Source organism: Sciurus vulgaris (genome assembly GCF_902686455.1).
Source record: "Sciurus vulgaris genome assembly, chromosome: 2".
In the NCBI taxonomy this organism is placed as follows: Eukaryota; Metazoa; Chordata; class Mammalia; order Rodentia; family Sciuridae; genus Sciurus; species Sciurus vulgaris.
This window is the reverse complement of record NC_136462.1, coordinates 176895198-176914006: the sequence shown is the minus strand read 5'-3', so window position 1 is coordinate 176914006 and position 18809 is coordinate 176895198. Positions and strand designations below refer to the sequence as shown.

General features: G+C 44.7%; 2 protein-coding genes across 2 annotated transcripts in view; both read right to left on the bottom strand.

Annotated features, from left to right (window-relative positions):
* Positions 1–18809, bottom strand: part of LOC306654219 (signal-regulatory protein beta-1-like) — a gene marked incomplete at its 3' end in the record, with an annotated part of 55046 nt that overhangs the window by 6376 nt on the left and 29861 nt on the right. The window lies entirely within an intron of this gene.
* Positions 2850–18057, bottom strand: LOC306653729 (signal-regulatory protein beta-1-like; the record flags this gene model as incomplete). Its single annotated transcript, XM_079126694.1, has 5 exons — positions 2850–2871; positions 3650–3983; positions 5901–6006; positions 6107–6237; positions 17985–18057. 5 exons carry the CDS (start codon positions 18055–18057, stop codon positions 2850–2852), a joined length of 666 nt encoding a protein of 221 aa, XP_078982820.1.

Here is an 18809-nt window from a genome sequence, read left to right as displayed (position 1 = left end):
TCACCCTGCACAAAACTCAACTCACAATGGATCAAGGACCTCGGAATCAGACCAGAGACCCTGCATCTTATAGAAGAAAAAGTAGGTCCAAACCTTCAACTTGTTGGCTTAGGATCAGACTTCCTTAACAGGACTCCCATAGCCCAAGAAATAAAAGCAAGAATCAACAACTGGGATAGATTCAAACTAAAAAGCTTTCTCTTAGCAAAGGAAACTATCAGTAATGTGAAGAGAGAGCCTACAGAGTGGGAGAATATCTTTGCCACTCATACTTCAGATAGAGCACTAATTTCCAGAATCTATAAAGAACTCAAAAAACTCTACACCAAGAATACAAATAATCCAATCAACAAATGGGCTAAGGAAATGAACAGACACTTCACAGAAGAAGATGTACAAGCAATCAACAGATATATGAAAAAATGTTCAACATCTCTAGTAATAAGAGAAATGCAAATCAAAACTACCGTAAGATTTCATCTCACCCCAATTAGAATGGTGATTATCAAGAACACAAGCAACAATAGGTGTTGGCGAGGATGTGGGGAAAAAGGTACACTCATACATTGCTGGTGGGGTTGCAAATTAGTGCAGCCACTCTGGAAAGCAGTGGAGATTCCTCAGAAATCTTGGAATGCAACCACCATTTGACCCAGCTATCCCACTCCTTGGCCTATACCCAAAGGACTTAGAATCAGCATACTACAGAGATATAGCCACATCAATGTTCATAGCTGCTCAATTCACAATAGCCAGATTGTGGAACCAACCTAGATGCCCTTCAGTTGATGAATGGATAAAGAAACCGCGGCATATATATACAATGGAATATTACTCCGCCATGGAGAATGATAAAATTATGGCATTTGTAGGCAAATGGACGAAATTGGAGAATATCATGCTAAGTGAGATAAGCCAATCTCAAAAAAATTAAGGGCGAATGATCTCACTGATAAGCGGATGAGGACATATAATGGGGGTGGGAGGGGTTAGCGTTAGGGTTAGGGTTAGGTTTAGGGTTATGGATAAGGAGGGTGGTAAGAATGGAAGAAGGAAGGACTGTATAGAAGGAAAAGAGGGGTGGGAGGGGAGGGAGGAAGGGAAATAAAATAACAGAATGAATCAAACAACATTGCCCTATGATTTTTAATATAAAAAAAGAATTTTAAAACACTAAAATTTTCAGTAGGTACTGTTTTTACTAAAAGGCACAATATTTGATATGTTTATTGTATCACAAGTTATCTTTTAGTCACAAAATATGATTACAATTAATTACTATAATTTAATTTTTATTTCTATCATTTCCATTTTGACCTGAATAATTAAATATAGTGTTTGTTTAATTTTTACATGTGTGATACTTAAAAGCTTTTGAAATAATAAAATTGTGATCAGAATTAAAAAAAAAAAGTGAACTGGCTTAAGCTCAGGAAGGGAAACTTGTCATCTGATGTCTGAACACATATTAGCTGTGGCATTTCAGGGCTGCTTCTGGGCATCAGTTGTCTCAGGAAAGACAATGACAAGTTAAGTGTGAGTCATCAGAAGGTTAAGGGATGGGTGAGGGCCAAGAGACTTCTTGGTGCTATTGTACACTTTTTGTCTCCTGGAGCCAGAGGGCAGCAAAAGCAGAGGACTGTTTCCTGGAGGTAATTTTAAGAGTAGGAGAGCTGCAGGGGAGATTGGAATCTCAAATTTAGTGGCTTTCAGGGTTTGGATTGGGCCTCAATGGGGGAATTTTAGAACCTGAGATGAGCTATCGACCAGTGGATGAAGGCACTCAAAGACCTTCAGACACACTGTGTTGCTGATCGCAGTCACAGGAGGATGGGCTCAAATTAACTTGACTCCACAAATATCCAATACCTTCTACTGGGCTCCATCCCAACAAAAATGCCTTCCTGCATCATGTAATCACCACTGCAATCAGGATAAAGGAAATGTTGTGGTCCTACTTTCCAGAGTGGTTCTGGGCTGCACAAGGTCACATTTCTCATGGGTTGGCCATCAGGATGCAGATTTTGTGCTGGTGTCCAGGCACATCAGAGGAAACTGGGAGAGTCTTAGATCAATAATTGAAGCTTCTCCCACAGAAGCAATTAAAAAAATCCATATGAACCTGAAGAAAGCAGAATAAAGGAAGTAATAAAAAAGAGAAGAGTAGGAATTCAATAAAATGGAATACAGAGAAGTAATAGAGAAGATCATTGAAACTAGACTTGGTCCCAGTGAAAAGTCAATCAAATTGAAAATTCTCTTGCAATCTGATGATGGGAGGGGGAAGAAGAGAGAGAGAGAGAGAGAGAGAGAGAGAGAGAGAGAGAGAGAGAGAGAGAGAGAGAGAGAGAGAGAACACATTAACCAACATCAAGTTAGAAAAAGGTGCAAATCTACAGGCATAGATAAAGCTGACACCTTAGATAAAATGGACCAAAAATTCCTCCAGAAGCACAACCTACCCCAATACACTCAAAATGAAATCTAGCATGTGAATGGCCCTAGAATGCTAAGGAAATGCCCATTTGGAAAAAGCTTCTTGTTGCCCAGATGGTTTCCTAAGGAGGTATTACCATGCATTCAAAGATGAATTAAAACTAATATTGGTTCAGAGAAAACTGGTATAAAAGGAATTTTGAAACATCTGAATATATTTTCAATGATTAAAGATAATTATTATTAATTTTATTAACTGGGATAATGCAGTTGGATTTGTAGAAGAATGTCCTTCATCATTTGATGATTCCAGCTGTAGATTGCACTTGCATTGGTGTGAACACCTGAGTAAGCTATTAGTGGATGGGAGTAGGCAACCTCCATGTATCTCCTCCTTTGGGGGAAATTGTCATTCACTTGTTATTGTAAGTGTTCCTGCAAGAAGGGACAGGGACAACAGCACATGTCACAGCACATGACACAGCACATAAGGCCCGTGATAGGCCATGCTGGAAGGAACTCAGACTTGAAAGATTCTTCCAGAGTCCAGACCCACTCCTGTGGTTACACAGGGAGATAACTCACCTTGGGTCACAGAATGGGAGTCTCCAGACAACTGTGGGTCCTTGGGATAATGTTAATTGGAGAGGGAACTTTGCTTCCATTAACTCAATTTTGTGTTACAGGCTGGTGGCACTCTGCCCAGGGACTTTAGATTAACCTTGTGTAGTGTAGCTATATCTCCAGGTGTCAGGGCAGGAAGTCATCACGACACTCCCATTACTCTCCAGAGCCATCATAGTCTCCCTTTCTGTGAACCCTTAACTCACAGCGTGCCTGAAGCAGAAATGGAGAATACGCACAAGCAGAAATTTGTGTGTTGTGACGATGCTTTGAGGGTTGCCATGACTGTTGGTCTGTTATCACAAATCAGGAGGTAAATGAGACCCCTGTGGAGACCACTCAAGGTCACCTAGTGTCCTGATCCAAACAGTCTCTACATCCTCAGGAGTCCTTTCCTGATTTCATGCAGCAGGGACCAGAGTTTTCTAGGTAAGGAGACAGATGTGTATGGAAAATTCCAATATGGAACGGAGGCTGGGGAGAGGTCAACAAGGTAAGGAGGAGGAAGAGGCCATGAGGAAGAACAGAGCAATTGTCAGGTGCAGAAACAGAGGCAGGACAGGAGGAAAGGGTGGTCCTCCCTCCATGCTGTCCATCATGCTTCACCCGGCAGGTGAAGGTCACGTCCTCCCTGTGCACAGACCAGTTCACCAGCAGCCAGCTGGTCAGGTTGTAGGTCCCGTCCTTGTTCTCGGAAAGGGTCGAGGCCGTTTCTGTCCGGGATATGTTTCCATTCTCCACCCAGGTCAGCTGTAGGCTCTGGGGGTAGAACTTCATCACCTGGCAGGTGACGATCACCTGGCTCCCTGCCATTGTGGGCAGTGGGGTGACCTCCACAGTGGGCGGAACTGAAACAGCACAGGCAGAAGCTGTGACCTTATGGCACAGACAGCTGAGCTCCTGCCAGCTCAGCAAGGGCCTCCCTCAGGACAGGGCTGGGCATGCAGCAGGCACTCAAACATTGAGGATTGCACGGGAATGGAATCACAGAGCCTGCTACATTCTATGTGCCCAGTGCCCAGTGGCTCCCCTTGGGGTAAAAGTGAGTGAACTGACCAGCCCAACTCCTGGCCTGCAGAAAGTTTAGCACAGTACCTGGACCCACCCCCCTACCCTGGCATGCTGATGCTCAGTTCTGGTAGGAGCTCAGCAGTGGTAGTTGCTGCTGGCCAATGAAGTGAAGCCACCAGGACATGGTGGGCCACAGGGCAGGAGTCCCCATGTGCATGGCAGGTGGGCAGCACTGCTGGGAAGTAGAGCCCAGGCCAGTGATGTCCTGAGCAAAGGCCCCTGGGGAGCAGGCTGGGTCCTCCATGGGGGGCCCGCTTTGTCAGAGGAAGTACCTTCAACTTTTCTCTTGTGACTTCAGGACATCGACTGAGGGGTCATTAGTCCTGGCTGTGTATTAGAACCCTCTAGAGTACCTAGACTCTTCAGAAACCCCGACCCATGTCAGACTTATAAACAAAATGTGGAGGGAGTCTGCATCTGGAAGTTGTTGACTTCAATTTTCCACCTGATTTTATGCACAGCCAGTGGGAAGCCCCCCACCCCACCCACCACCACAGTAAGAACAGCTATAACATTCCCACAGGAAGAAGGATTTTGCCCTTGTTTAAACAACAAAGCAGCTCTGAGTGTCTTGCTGTGGATCTTTCTATGGAAGAAAATCGTTGCTAACATTTGGGAGACATTTTCCAGTCACTGTGGGATTCAGGGTATGAATGTGAGTGGCTTCCTGAACTTGTGGGAGACAGATGAGGAGCAGAAACACTAGATCACTGCTCAGCAGTTCAGGCCAGGATCTTTACTGAGCACCCTCTGTGCCCTGGCTCCACTGTGGAGACGGTGTCTATTCCCAGGGCAGCAAGGACCCTGGACTGGACTCAGATCTGGGTCCTGTTCCCCATGCTGGCATTAATGAGCTGTGTGCAAGAGGCCTGCCTGGTCCTCTGCTCCCCAGGGTCAACAGGGCTGGCAGGTGTGAAGATGCACAGTGTGCTGAGGATCTCAGACTGTTATCGCAAGAAGAGCATGCAGGCCTCGTGAGGAAACACCATGAGCACCTGTGCTTCCTGACCTGGAACCCTCTGTCACCCATAGGGAAGTGCTCCCGGGTGAGTGACCCAGCTCTGCTCCTACCCTGGAGTGCCTGAGGGATAGTTCCTGAGACTCAGTCATATCTAGGCAGTCCCAGGGCAGGCCCAACATGTCGACAGCTCCTCCACTAGGGCCTCTTGGTCTGCAGGACCCTGAGCCTGTCACAATCCTCAGTGTGATGTTCCAGAAAAGGAAGTGAGGAAAGCATGCCCTGTGGCCCTGCTGTTGAGAAGCACCCAGATGTTAGGGGAGGCACAGGAACACTATCTTAGTGGCAGAAGAACATTAGCCTGGGCTGACCCTGACTGTTCCCAGAGCATTCAGAGCACAGATTGTCACACAGTAGGCCCTTGGTTTCTGTGGAAAAGTTGAATACTCACTCAGACAGAGGAAGTGCTTTCTGAAGTCAGCAGACTAGGTCTGGCTCTGTGATTGATAAGTCCCTCAAACCCTCAGAGCCCACAGCTGTGGAGCCACAGGACTGGGCCAGACTGGAAAAGGTCAGAGCTGTGGATCAGGTAGGTGAGGGGTGCAGATGGCCCCCTTTTACCAGCCGTGGAGCCTGGACCAAATAGCATGGTCTCCATAGGCCTCTGCCTCTCTGACCTATAGGAGGGGTGACAGCAGATCATGACATGAGCACCCATGGCTGGTCCTGCTACTTAGTGTGGCTCCCAGAATGGAAGGCGTTGCCCTGAACTCTTGTCACACTGCAGGGATGAGGAGTCAGCTGTACTCACCTTGCACAGACAACTTGGTGCCTTGTCCAGACTTAACTTCCTTGTTTTTAGTGCTGAATTTGTGGAACTTAACAGAATAGTAGGTGCTGACATCTGCTGGGGTGACCTTAATTATGGGAATGGAAAAATCCCTGTTGTCCCTCTTTGTGGTATCCGAGAGATTTGGCTTTTATGAATTTGTAGATTGACTCCCCGCCTGGCCCTGCCTGCTTAAACCACTTGAGGGGCCCAATGGGGATCAGGGAGGTCACAGTGCAGTGCAGAGTGGCCGACTCTCCAGCAGCGACAGACACTGACTTCTCAGGCTGAATCACCTGCAGCTCCTGTTCAGCTGCTCCTGGAGGGAGATACAGGGTGGTCACTGTCATCCTGGTGGGAGCCTCTTGGTTTATCACGTGTTATCAGCAGTGCCTGTCACTGACAGTGCTCACAGAGCGGCCGCGGGCTCAGCACAGGTGTGTGTCCTCACACTGAGCAGCACCCTGGCCTGCTCCTCCCACTGTGAAGCTCCTGCTCCTGAGTCCAGAGCCCTGAGCGAGCTGGAGGGAGGGACCTGAGGGCCGGAGTCTCTCCTGCCTCTCAGGTGTCTCCAACTATTTGTTCCCCTTCTCTTTCTGACCACAAGGTCTCTGGCACTTCATGGACATGACATTGGGAGGGTCATGTGGCTCCTGAGACTCCTGAGCTGTGGAAGTGGTGGGTGCAGTTAGTGGGACACGCGTTGGACTCTGAGTCTCTGGCTCAGCCTCCCTGTTCCACGAGACCCCAGCTCATGAGGGGTTCCCTCCCTCAGCCTGGAGAGGTCATGGTGCACACGACAGTGAGCGTGCAGCTCAGTTAAGAAATGAAACATGCTGAGGCCCCTAGTGTAGCCCCACTGTGTGATCATGTTGTGTCGGGTTTCTAATGCTGCTGTGACAAATGACCTCAAATCCAGAGCCCAAATCAGAAATCCATCACGTAATGGTGTGAATGTCACAAGCCCAATGTGCTATCACTGGTGTCCTCCTGGGGTCGTGGGAGCTGCTGCAAGAGGAGGCTCTGTGCCTGGCTCTGCACATCCAGGGACTTCTGAGCTGCTTCCCCTTGTTTCCTGTTCCCCTCTTTCTCCACCCTCCTGCCTCCCTATTCCTCATCCTTCCCTGGCTCTTACCCTCCTGCCTCTTTCTCATCAGGACCCTAGTGATCTACTGGGACCAACCTGAGAAGAGACCAGCACTGTGAAGCAGCTGCCTCAAACATACTCTAGGATAATATGGTCAAAGGAGCGAAGGAAATCTGGAATGTGGTCAGCAAATTGAGAACATCAATAGAGAAGATGAAGGGAACCAAAGAGAAGTTTGGGGATTGGTAAGTTCTAATAACTCGGAAGGTCACTGCAGATTCCAAGAAAGATTTGAATAGGCAGCTAAAAATCACAACACGTGGAGCAGGAACCATTGACATTTCTGAGTCTATAGTTCAGAAAAAAATATTCAAGATAAAAATCTGAAGATCTTGCAGGATATCAACAAAAGTATCAACACACTTGTTACTGACCCACTCATATGAGAACCACAGAAGAGGAGAAAGAAGAGAGAAGGGGCAAAAGATCCCCAACCTTGTATATGATCAGGAATATGAATGTGCAAATCCAAGATGCTCCACATACTCCTGGTACCATCACTGGAGCAGAGTCACACTGAGCCACCTTGTAACCCATCTGCCAAAGCTGAAGTAACAGAGACAAAGCTGAAGCAGAGAGAGAGGCCTGTTCAGCACATACAGCTGATCCTACTAAGGTTTTCATCCAGGTTCTTAATGGTGGAAACCAGAGGCAGAAAGATGGTGTACTTAAAGTGTTGAAAAAACCTGCCTGGAATTCTATACCTGGCACAACTGTCCTGCTGTCGTGATGGGGATATAGAGATATTCCAGGATAACAAAAATGGGCAGATCAATCCCTCTAGGCCTGTCTTGCTAGAAATGTTAAACGGAGGCTGTGTGGTTGGAATGAAAGGATGCTGGAGATAGAAAATCCAAGGGGTTCCACAGATACAGCTCTCCAGTCACATCACACATTTTTAACCTTTCAGAATGTCCTGATGCCTGAGCATCCCCACAAGCAGACGGGAACACTCCATTTGGTCAATGCAATAAGATGTTCTCAGCCAAGAGTCCCTTGTTGCTCTGCCTGAACTGTGATCTAGTGGCATTCACACAAACCTGTGCAATTCCTCAGTGTGTTGGCTTGTGTGATGTGCAGGGACCCCAACAAGGCACTTGGCCAGGGATTCTCTCAAGGAACTCTGATCCTGATCAATCCTGAATTCCTGTGCCTCTCCAGGTACAGTTCCCACAGCTGTGTTGGTGTGGTCCTTAGGTGGCTCATCTGTGGGATTAACCCTCACATTTACAACACAGAATGCATGTGGAAGGGAGGTTCTCACCTCAGGTGCAAAGTCCCCAGGGCACAAACTATGACCCCTTATGCCTCACTACCTGGTTGTTCCAATGGCTCCACATGCTGCACAGCTCTCTGGCTCGCTGGTTGTCTTGTGCCCTGCTTTGTGCAGCTCTCTGTTGCTTCTTTAGAGTGCTGCTAACATTCTCTACCTTACAGTGCTGCTCCTGTCCCAACCCCAAGAATGCACACTGGAAAGCCAGGTGCTACCCTGACCCAGCTGCAGAATCATCCTACCACTGGAACACAGACCATAGGGTTGGCTGTGTACCAGAGCACTGGAGTGGGATGCGATTGGAGGAAGGCCCTCTGCTGGTGGAAGTGTAGTTCCCTGTGGTGCTGAGTGTCCATTGCTGAGAGCTAGTGTGAGGGTCAAGGGGGCAGAGGGCCACGTTGCAGCTGGATGAACCTGCCCATGTGTCCAGAATAAGGTGCAGTGGCATTTGTGAGAAAGGTCTTCCTCTGGACACCACATGGTCCCCTCCCAAGGACACTCCCCCATGACACCCCTAGATGTCCCTGCTGCATGTCCTGCTGCCCCTTCTCTGCTGTGCCCCTCGCTGCTTGTTTTAATCTGCATCTTCCCTGCTATGAATAAGGGTCCTGACCAGAACAATAGTGGAGTAGGAAGAGTTTATTTGAGGTTTCACGTTTCAGAGGTCTTAGTCCACAGGAGGCTGGCTCCATTTCTTGGGGCTTCAGGTCAGGCAGGACATCATGGTGGAAGAGTGTGGCAGAGGGAAGCAGCTCACATCATGATCACCAAGGTGAGAGAGAGACTCCACTAGGTACAAAATATATACCTCAAAGCCACGCCCCCAATGTCCCACCTCCCCCAGCCACACCCCACCAGCCTTCAGTTATCACTCAGTTAGTCCCTATGAGAGGATTAATCCACTGATTGGGTTAAGGCTTCACAACCCAGTCATTTCTTCTCTGAACCTTCTTGCATTGTCAAATATAAGCTTTTGGGGGACACCTCACATGCACACCATAACGCTGCTGTGGATCTCCATCTCCCAACCCCATGGCCGGATGCCATCAACGTGATGGGTGACTCTGTGTACAAGGAGAACACAGAGGGAGCAATGTGAGCCCTCTCTCCTACAGATGTTCAAGGAAGTCATTAGAGTTTATGTACCACCCCCGGGCCATGTGCTTGGACCTGAAGTGCTCCTACATTTGACAGGCTAAGTGTAGTCTCCATTAAAATTAAAAAGTCACAAATAGAGAATTTAAAAACACAGTTTTCAGCCAGTGCACACCTGTGTGGTTTCCACCTCATTGTGAGTCCACCTCACTCCCGTCAGAATGGGAATCCTCAAGAAAGATGAATGGCAACGTGTGGGTGACAGCATGTGATCTCAAGGTGTTGGTGCAAATGCTAACCATGTCGTTAATGAGCTAGAAGAAGAACTTAGCAGATGATACTTAAGAAGGATAAGAAAAACACAAATGGAGAGATGAAGATAAATTTAAACTATAATGGGAAGACGACTCTATTCCTGGGTAATTAATAAAAAGACAAGAATTCAATGCCTGGGGGAAGAGTCTGGAAGGCTGAAAGGACAAATGAAATATAAATAGCATCAGATTAATCTAACTTTACAAAAAAAGATAACCAAAGTGAGATTGATACATTACAAAGAGGTAATTTTCCTAGAACAAAGAAGTAATAGCCCAAACCCAGAACCTTGGGGGTCTTAGTCCACATAATGCAGAATCTTAGTAGTAACTGGTGAGGGATATAGAAGAACATACCTGGTCAGTCAGACCGATTAGTAACTCTCATGTCTTTCAAAACTCAAAAAAAGCAACAGTTTACATCATAATTGTGTAGGTGTGAAAACAAAATAAATAGAATATTGAGAACCATGGTTCTTACTTTTCTTCTAGCATTTTAGATAATTGTATGTATCCAGTGAAATATTTATTTTCCTCTCTGAATATGTATTTGGGGAATTATTTCTAAAAGTACTTTTTACAAAATCTGTTTCATTTAAAATGATATTAGTGAATAAACTAAATGGGCAAAATTCTCTCGTCTTGGCTCTTTTTTTATACACATTTTTTTCTGATTATAGAGTAGCATTTATTTTAAAAAAGTGATAACATAAAAAGCACCAATAAGTCATTGAAATGATTCATAATATCATTTAGAAGCACCCTGAATTTACCTTTTAGTGTTTGTTCATCCAATCCTTTTTTGTACCCACAGAAACACTAAAATTGGGAAGACAATTTAAGAAAAAAGAATACAAACTGTAGATGTTGGCGAGGATGTGGGGAAAAAAAGACCCTTATTCATTCTTAGTGAAAATGTCACTTAGTAAACCCACTATGGAAATCAGTGTGAAGGTTTCTCAGGAAATTAAACATTGGAGTAGTGTATGACCAACTCTACCACTGCTTGGCATTTATCTTCAGGAATTTACGTCAGTATACTGTGGAGGTAGCTGCATACCTACTGTTATGGTTTATATATAAGGTAATTCTCAAAAGTTTATGAGACAATGCAGGAAAGTTTTGGTTTGAAATGGTTGGTTATGAGGACCTTAGGCTTATCTGTGCCTTAATTCACTAACAGGGATTAACTGAGTGGTGACTTCACGCAGGTCGAGTGTGCATGGAGGAGATAGGAGATAGGAGGAGGTGGGTCTATGTTTTGTCCGTAAGTGGAGGACAAACTTCTGCTTTGTTGTTGTGCCTCAACTGCAGACCCGAAGAATGGAGCCTTTTTGAGCTGAGACCTCTGATATTGTGAGCCCCCAAGTTAAGTTTTTCCTCCTCTAATTACTCTTGTCAGGTCTTTGGTTCATAGCAGAAAAAAAAAAAAAAAAAAAAAAATGACTAAAATACTCAAGTTCATCACAGCAAAACTCATAGTAACCAAGTTATGGAATCACCTGTGTGTCCCCCAACAGATGAATGGATAAGGAAAATGTGCTCTGGTTACACATGGAATTTTACTCAACCATAAAGAAGAAGGAAATCACATGATTTTCTCGAAGAGGAATGTCCTGGAGAGCATCATATCAAGCAAAACAGGACAGACTCAGAGAGACAAGCACTGTGTTCTTCTATTTGTGGAAGACAGAGGGTAAAACCAGAGTATCATGAAAGCAAAAGAGAGGGAGGGGACCAGGGAGGAGGGAAGGAGGACAGAGAGGCATGAGGGGACCAGGAAGGGAATTTAATCTTATTATGTTCTATGTACGTGCAACTAGGCCACAAGGAAACCTATTATTGTAAAATTCGCCTGTCCTCCTCTCTTGGAAAAAAAGAAAAAGAAAAAAAGAGGGAAAGCAGAAAGAGGAAGGCAGCCCCTGTCATCTCCAGTGTCTTCCCAGGCAGAGGTGGACTCTCCTTTGCAGAGCAGTGGTGAGGGAAGGTCCAAGCTAGGTCAGCACCATGGCCCCTGGAAAGCCTCACAGTCCACACAGGCTTGCAGCCAGTTAGGGGAGCAGCCCAGAGTCTCCACAGGAGCTGTGTCTTGGAAGAGGATCTCAGGTCACCTCCCCACCCACCCCAGAGCCCAGGTTGCTGCAGCTGGTGCCAACATAAGGAGCAAGTTACTGTCTGAGTTTGTACTGCTCAAGGGATCAAAACCCACTGTCTGTCTCCACTCTGGTACCCCACAGCTGACAAAGTAATAATGGAATGTAATTGGAAATCAATGATAAAATGAAAAACAGAAGCTTCACTAACACCCAGAGAATAAATAATACATTATTGAATGACAAATGATATTTTAAAATTTATTTTTACAGACTGCATTTTGATTCATTGTACACAAATGGGGTACAACTTTTCATTTCTATTGTTGTGCACGATGTAGATTTACACCATTCATGTAGTCATACATATATATAGGGTAATGATGTCTGTCTCATTCCACCATCTTTCATACACCCATCCCCTCCTCCCTCTCATTTCCCTCTGTGTAATCTAAAGTTCCTCCATTCTTCTTTTACCCCCCTCCCCAACCTCCCACCCCCATTATGTATCACCATCCACTTATCAGGGGAAACATTTGGCCTTTGGTGTTTGGGGATTGGCTTATTTTACTTAGCATGATATTCTCCAATTCCATCCATTTATCTGCAAATGCCATAATATTATTCTTCTTATGGCTGAATAATATTCAATTGTGTATTTGTAGAAGAAATCAGGAATGAACTCAAAAATACTTATAGGTAAATGCAAATAGTGCTACAGCATCAGAATGTCTGAGACAGTACAAAGCCAGTTCTAAGAGAAACTTTATTGCATTGAGTTCATTCTTTTTTTTTTAATTTTTTTTTTTTTTTTTTTTTTTGTGTGTGTGGTGCTGGGAAACAAACCCAGGGCCTTGTGCATGCTGGGAAGGCACTCTATTAACTGGGCTACCAATATCCCCAGCCCTAAAGTTTTTATTTTATTTGCTCTAATTAGTTGTACATGACAGTAGAATGCATTATACAATTTGATAGATCCTATATAAATAGAGTGTGATCTCTGACTTGTGTGATTATATGTAGGATCACATCAGTCCTGCAGTCATACAGGTACATGAAGTTGTAATGTGTAAAAGAAGGGAAAGTCACAAAATAAATAACCTACGATTACTCTCAAAGCCCTAGGAAAGGAAGAACAAATCAACACCAAAAGCAGTAGGAGATAGCAAATATTAAATATCAGAGATGATATTGATAAAATTGAAATAAACACACACACACACGCACAGAAACAACAAAACACAAAATTGGTTCTTTGAAAAAATACGAATGAAAGAGATAAAGCATTATCCAAGTTAACAAAGAGAAAAAACACTCAAATAACTAAAAATCATAATGAAAGAAAATCATCACCATGGACGTGATTAAAATACAAGACATTCAGAAATTATTTTGAAAATTGACAAATAGAAAATCCTGAAGACATTGGCAAATTTCTAGAGATATATGACATTCTCAAATTAATCATGAGGATGTAGAAACTTTGCACATATCTATTTAAGCAAAGAAATTGAAGATGTTATCTAAAGTCTACCAAGAAAGGAAAGTCCAGAATGAGCTGAATTCCCAGCCAAGATCTACCAGATCTTCAATCAAAAACTAACAGCAACCCTCCTCAAATTATTCCATGAGATATAAAAGGAAGGAACCCTTCCAAACTCATTCCATGAAGCTACTAGCACCATGACACCAAAACCAGACAAAGACACATCAAGGAAAGAAAACTTCAGGCCAATATCCCTCATGAGCATAAATGCAAAAATCTTAATAAAATCCTGGCAAATCACATACAAAAACATATTAAAAACATAGTGCGCTATGATTAAGTGGGGTTCATCTCAACATTGTAAGTTGGTTCAATATATGGAAATCAATAAATGTAATTCATCACATCAATAGATTTAAGAGCAAGAAGCACATAATTATCTCAATGCATGCAGAAAAAGTCTTGGAAATAATTCAGCATCCATTGATGCTCAAAACACTAGAAAAACTAGGGATACTAGGAACATACCTCAATATTGCAAAAGTTACGAATGCTAAACCCCAGGGTAACATCATTCTATGTAGAGATAAAGGGAGAGCTTTCCCTCTAAACACGGGGGGCAAGACAGGGATGCCCTGTTTCACCACTTCTATTCAACCTCATCGTGGAAATGGTAGCCATGGCAATTAGAAAAAAGAAAGAAGTTAAAGGGATACGAATAGGAAAAGAAGAACTCAAACTATCCCTATTTGCCCATAACATGAATCCACATTCAGAAGACCCCAAAACTCCACCAGAAAACTGCTAGAACTCAAAAATGAATTCAGCAAATAGAAGGATAAAAATTGAAACCAATAAATCAATGGCATTCCTATACATCAGTGATGAGTCAACTGAAAGAGAAATTAGGAAAACAATCCCATCCCTAAGAGCTTGAAAAAACAAAAATAAACATTAATCAAACTAAAGCAGAGGTGGAAGTCCTGTATAATAAAAATGACAGAACACTAAAGAAAGGAGTTGAACAATTTCTCAGAAGATGGAAAGATCTCCCATGTTCTTGGATAGGCAGATTTAATACTGTCAAAATGGCCATACTACCCAAAGCACTACCCAGATTTAATGCAATTCCAAATACAGTCCCAATGATGTTCTTCATAGAAATAGGAAAAACAGTCCTGAAATTCATTTGGAAGACTAAGAAGCCTGAATAGCCAAAGAAATCCTTAGCACAAGAAGTGAATCAGGGGGTATCACAATACTGGACCTTAAATTATACTACAGATCTTTATTTACAAAACAGCATGGTATTGGCACCAAAGGAGACATGTAGACCAATGGTACAGAGTAGAGGACACAGAGACAACTCACACAAATACAGTTATTTCATACGAGACAAAGGAACCATAAACATTCACTGGAGAAAAGATAAGCTCTTCAGCAACCGGCGTTGGGAAAACTGCAAATCCACATGTAGCAAAATGAAATTAAACCCCTATTTCTAACCCTGCACAAAATGCAACCCAATGTGGATCAAGGACCTAGGCTTTAGACTGGAAGCCTTGTGTCTACTTCAAGAAAATGTAGGCCCAACTCTCCATCACATCAGCTTAGGAACTGACTTCCTCCAAGAGACTTCAAAAACTTAAAACATAAAGTGAAGAATCCGTAAATAGGATGCTATCAAACTAAAAAACTTCTTTGCAGCAAGGAAACGATCAAGAGTTTGAAGAGAGAGAGAGCCTACAGAATGGGAGAAGATCTTTGTCACCTGCACCTCAGATAGAGCAATAAGGTACAGGATATAGAAATAATTCTAGAAATTTTAACACCCCCCCAAAAAATACCCCAAACAACCTAATACAAATGGACAAAGGAACTGAACAAAAACATCACAGAAGAAGAAATATGAATGGTCAACAAATACAGGAAGAAATGTTCAACATCTCCAGCAATTAGCCAAAAGGAAATTAATGCTATACTGAGATTCCTTCCCACTCCTGTCAGAATAGCAATTATCAAGAATAGAACTAGCAATAAAAAGTTGGCGAGGATGTGGGAAATAGGATCACTCATACATTGCTGGTGGGACTGCAAACTGGTGCAACCACTCTGGAAGATTCCTCAGAAAACTTGGAATGGAACCACCCTTTACCCAGCTCTTCCACTCTTTAGCATACCCCTAAAGGGCTTAAAATCAGCATAGCACAGTCATGTGACCACATCAATGTTTATAGTAAAGCAATTCAGGAGCTAAGCTATGGAACCAATTTAGGTGCCCTTCAACAGAAGACTGGATAATGAAAATGTGGTATATACACACAAGGAAATATTACTTAGTCATAGAAAAGAATGACATTATGGCATTTTCCAGTAAAACGATGGAACTGGAGGCAATCATGCTAAATCAAATAAGTCAATCCCAGAAACCCAAAGACAGAATGTTCTGTCTGATATGTGAATGCTAACACACAAAACAGGTGGGTGGGAGGGAAGAATAGAAGTTCATTGGATTAGATGAAGGGAAATGATTGGAAGGGAGGGGGAATGGGGATAGGAAAGACAGAATGAATCAGACGTAACTTTCCTATGTTCATATATGAATACACGACCAGAGTAACTCTGTAGCATGTACAACCATAAGAACGGGAAGTTATCCTCTATGTATGCATAGTATGTCATAATACACTCTACTGTCATGTTTATGTAAAAGAACAAATACCAAAATTAAAAAAAAATCCCAACCGACCCCTGTTATTTCCTTTTACGGAGCAAAACCAAATTCCCTGTGGAGAATCTAAACTATTCACAATGACTATAAAATTCCTGATGGCTTTGGAGGCCAACATCTGCCCCTCATGGCCTGTCCACATGTCGTGAAAGCAGCAGATGCCTGGTGACCTCTTGGCTCTCTAGGACTTAGATGCTCCATGAACACTGATCACCTCAATGGCTCTCCAAGCTACCACAGCATCATCAGGACAAGACAGAGTACACCCAGACCCCTGGAGTGTCCCTCCTGCAGGATGACATGGCTTCTCCATGCTTCACCCCTTAGATGAAGCCTGGGTATCCCAGGGGTCACCTCCCTCCAGGCCTCATGGCTGACTGGAGCCCTCAGGACCAACCTAGTGAGCAGAAATGGAGTCTGGGGACTGTAGGAAAGGCACAGCCTCCCATCAGGCATCCTGGACTCCATGGGCCCTGCCTGCCTCCCACCCCTTAACCTGAATCTCCCTTTGAACCAGAAACCAAGGAAAACACCCCTTGCCAACGCCCAGGCAGTGTCCTGAGCCCAGGGCAGGTCACCTCTCTGTTCCAAGCCTAGAAGTGGCTCCATTTCTATCAGAGTGAGAGAAACACCCCTGACAGCAGGGACAGCCACTGTCACACATTTGCACATGCAGAGTCCCTGTCCTGAAGCCCTGCTGCCAGAGGACCTCACGGCTACTCCTGCACCTCCCCTTCATCTGTGCTCAGATCCCCTTCTCAGGGAGGTCCACCCAGACACCCCATTATCAGAACCTCCCTCCTCAGGTTCTCCAGCTCCCTTATCCAGCTGATGGTTTCCACTTCACACTGGTCACTGTTCCATATGTGCTGTGATGCACCTCTTGGTTGTGTGTTGACCACTGTCCATGTCCCTAGAATGATCTTAAAAGAGGGCCACTACTTTTCATCTTTTATATCCAAAGCACTGCAAGTTCTGGTAAGGTTTCCTGGCACACAGTAGGTGTCCAATCAATGCATGTCTAATGTGTGTATTGCTCAGTGCAAAACACATTGTATGACACAAGTCTAGTTGAAGTGGAGAAATTTGGCAGAAATTTCCAGAAGGTGATTTCTCACACAGAATACATGGCTAAACAAGAGCTGTTTGACAAATACAGGCAGGAAGCAGAAGCACCCTGGAGAAGAACACCACACACCCTCTTCCCCTTCCTCCACCATTCCCTACACCCATTGGCAGAACCTCCAGAAAGCTCACGAAACTACCAACACATTCCTCATGTCCTAAATCCATATACCATTCAAAACAAAATGCACTCCTCATATCGCCTTCCAAAACACCACCAAGAAGGAGACAACATAAATTTCCTCTTGGTATCTCTAGAGCACTCATGATGATCATAAGATGTCCCAAAGCAAAAATCTGCCACCTGTCCCCATAGTTTGTACTACACACCAATAAAATAGGAGGCAGGAAATCATGGTAAGGAAGGCAAGATGGAACAAATCCATGTACCTCAAAGGCAGACTAAGAGAAAGAGAGAGAGAGAGAGAGAGAGAGAGAGAGAGAGAGAGGGCTCTCTCCAGGTCATTGATTAGTTTGACTCCTCTTGTGGGGTCTCAGGAGTTATCAGGATACAAACAATGATCCTTCTGGAAAGGCATTTTGTGAGCTGAAATATTATAATAGGCAAGTAATTCTTGTTGCTGCTGTTGGAAGCATCAGCTGATGTGATGCCTCTGGCCCCAGCTGCAAGGGATGCATCCCAGAGACAGTGCTCAGGACCCTTGTTGGTCTGGGCTCCACTTAATGCCCTGTGCTTGCCATTGCTGGCTGAGCCTGTGTTTCTCCTGAGCCCCTGGGAGTTTGAGGGCAGTGCTGTCTCAGGGCCAGGACAGAGGATTCCCCCCAGACAGTGCTCATTCACCTGGGAGTCCCAGCAGGAGGGTCAGCAGCAGGACACAAGGATGCTGGGACCAGGAGACAGGCACAGACATCATGGAGCCCAAAGGACTTGCTCTGTCCCAGTATCTGTGCCAGGGAGATCCCAGACTCTGCTCTGTGGGAAGAACTGACACCTGCCTCCCTTGTTGCAGGAGGAAGTGACTGTGACGGAGTGATGAGCAATTTCCTTCAAGAGTGTGAAGTAGAAACCAGGGAGCACAGGCAGCGACGGTGAGGAGTTGCTCATGCTGCTTCTCAGGAGGAACTGGACTGGCCTTAAGGAACAGGACAAGCCTCCTTCTCCTGGGCCTGCTCTGGTCCACTGGGGCCTGGTGATTTCCTGGGCCTTAGTGGGTGTCTATTTGGGAGTCTCAGGACAAGGAGGACGTGCCCCAGACTCCTGACCCTGAGACCATGGGAGTGGCTGGCTTTGGCCTCACTCTGCAGCAGCCTCACTAAGAGTCACTCAGCAAAGGGAGGAGGAGGGCTCCTGAGGCTGCTCAGTGTTGCGGGGAGCTGGTCATTTCCTGCCAGGCCGCCCGTTACAAATCTTTTTTTTTTTTTTTTACTTTAAAAGAGTAAGTTATGCATAATATCTGAGTTCATTCTGACAAATCGTACGTGCGTGTAATTTGGAATCCTCTCCCCCTCCCCTCGTTTCCCTCTGGTCTTCACGCCACGCCACGCCCTGCTGCTCCGTCCCTGTTTCACCTAGATCCTTGCTCATCTCTTTTTTGATTTTTGATTGGTTCTCTTAATTTATACCTGAAGGTTAAACTCCCTGTGGTGTGTTTATGTTTGTGTTATG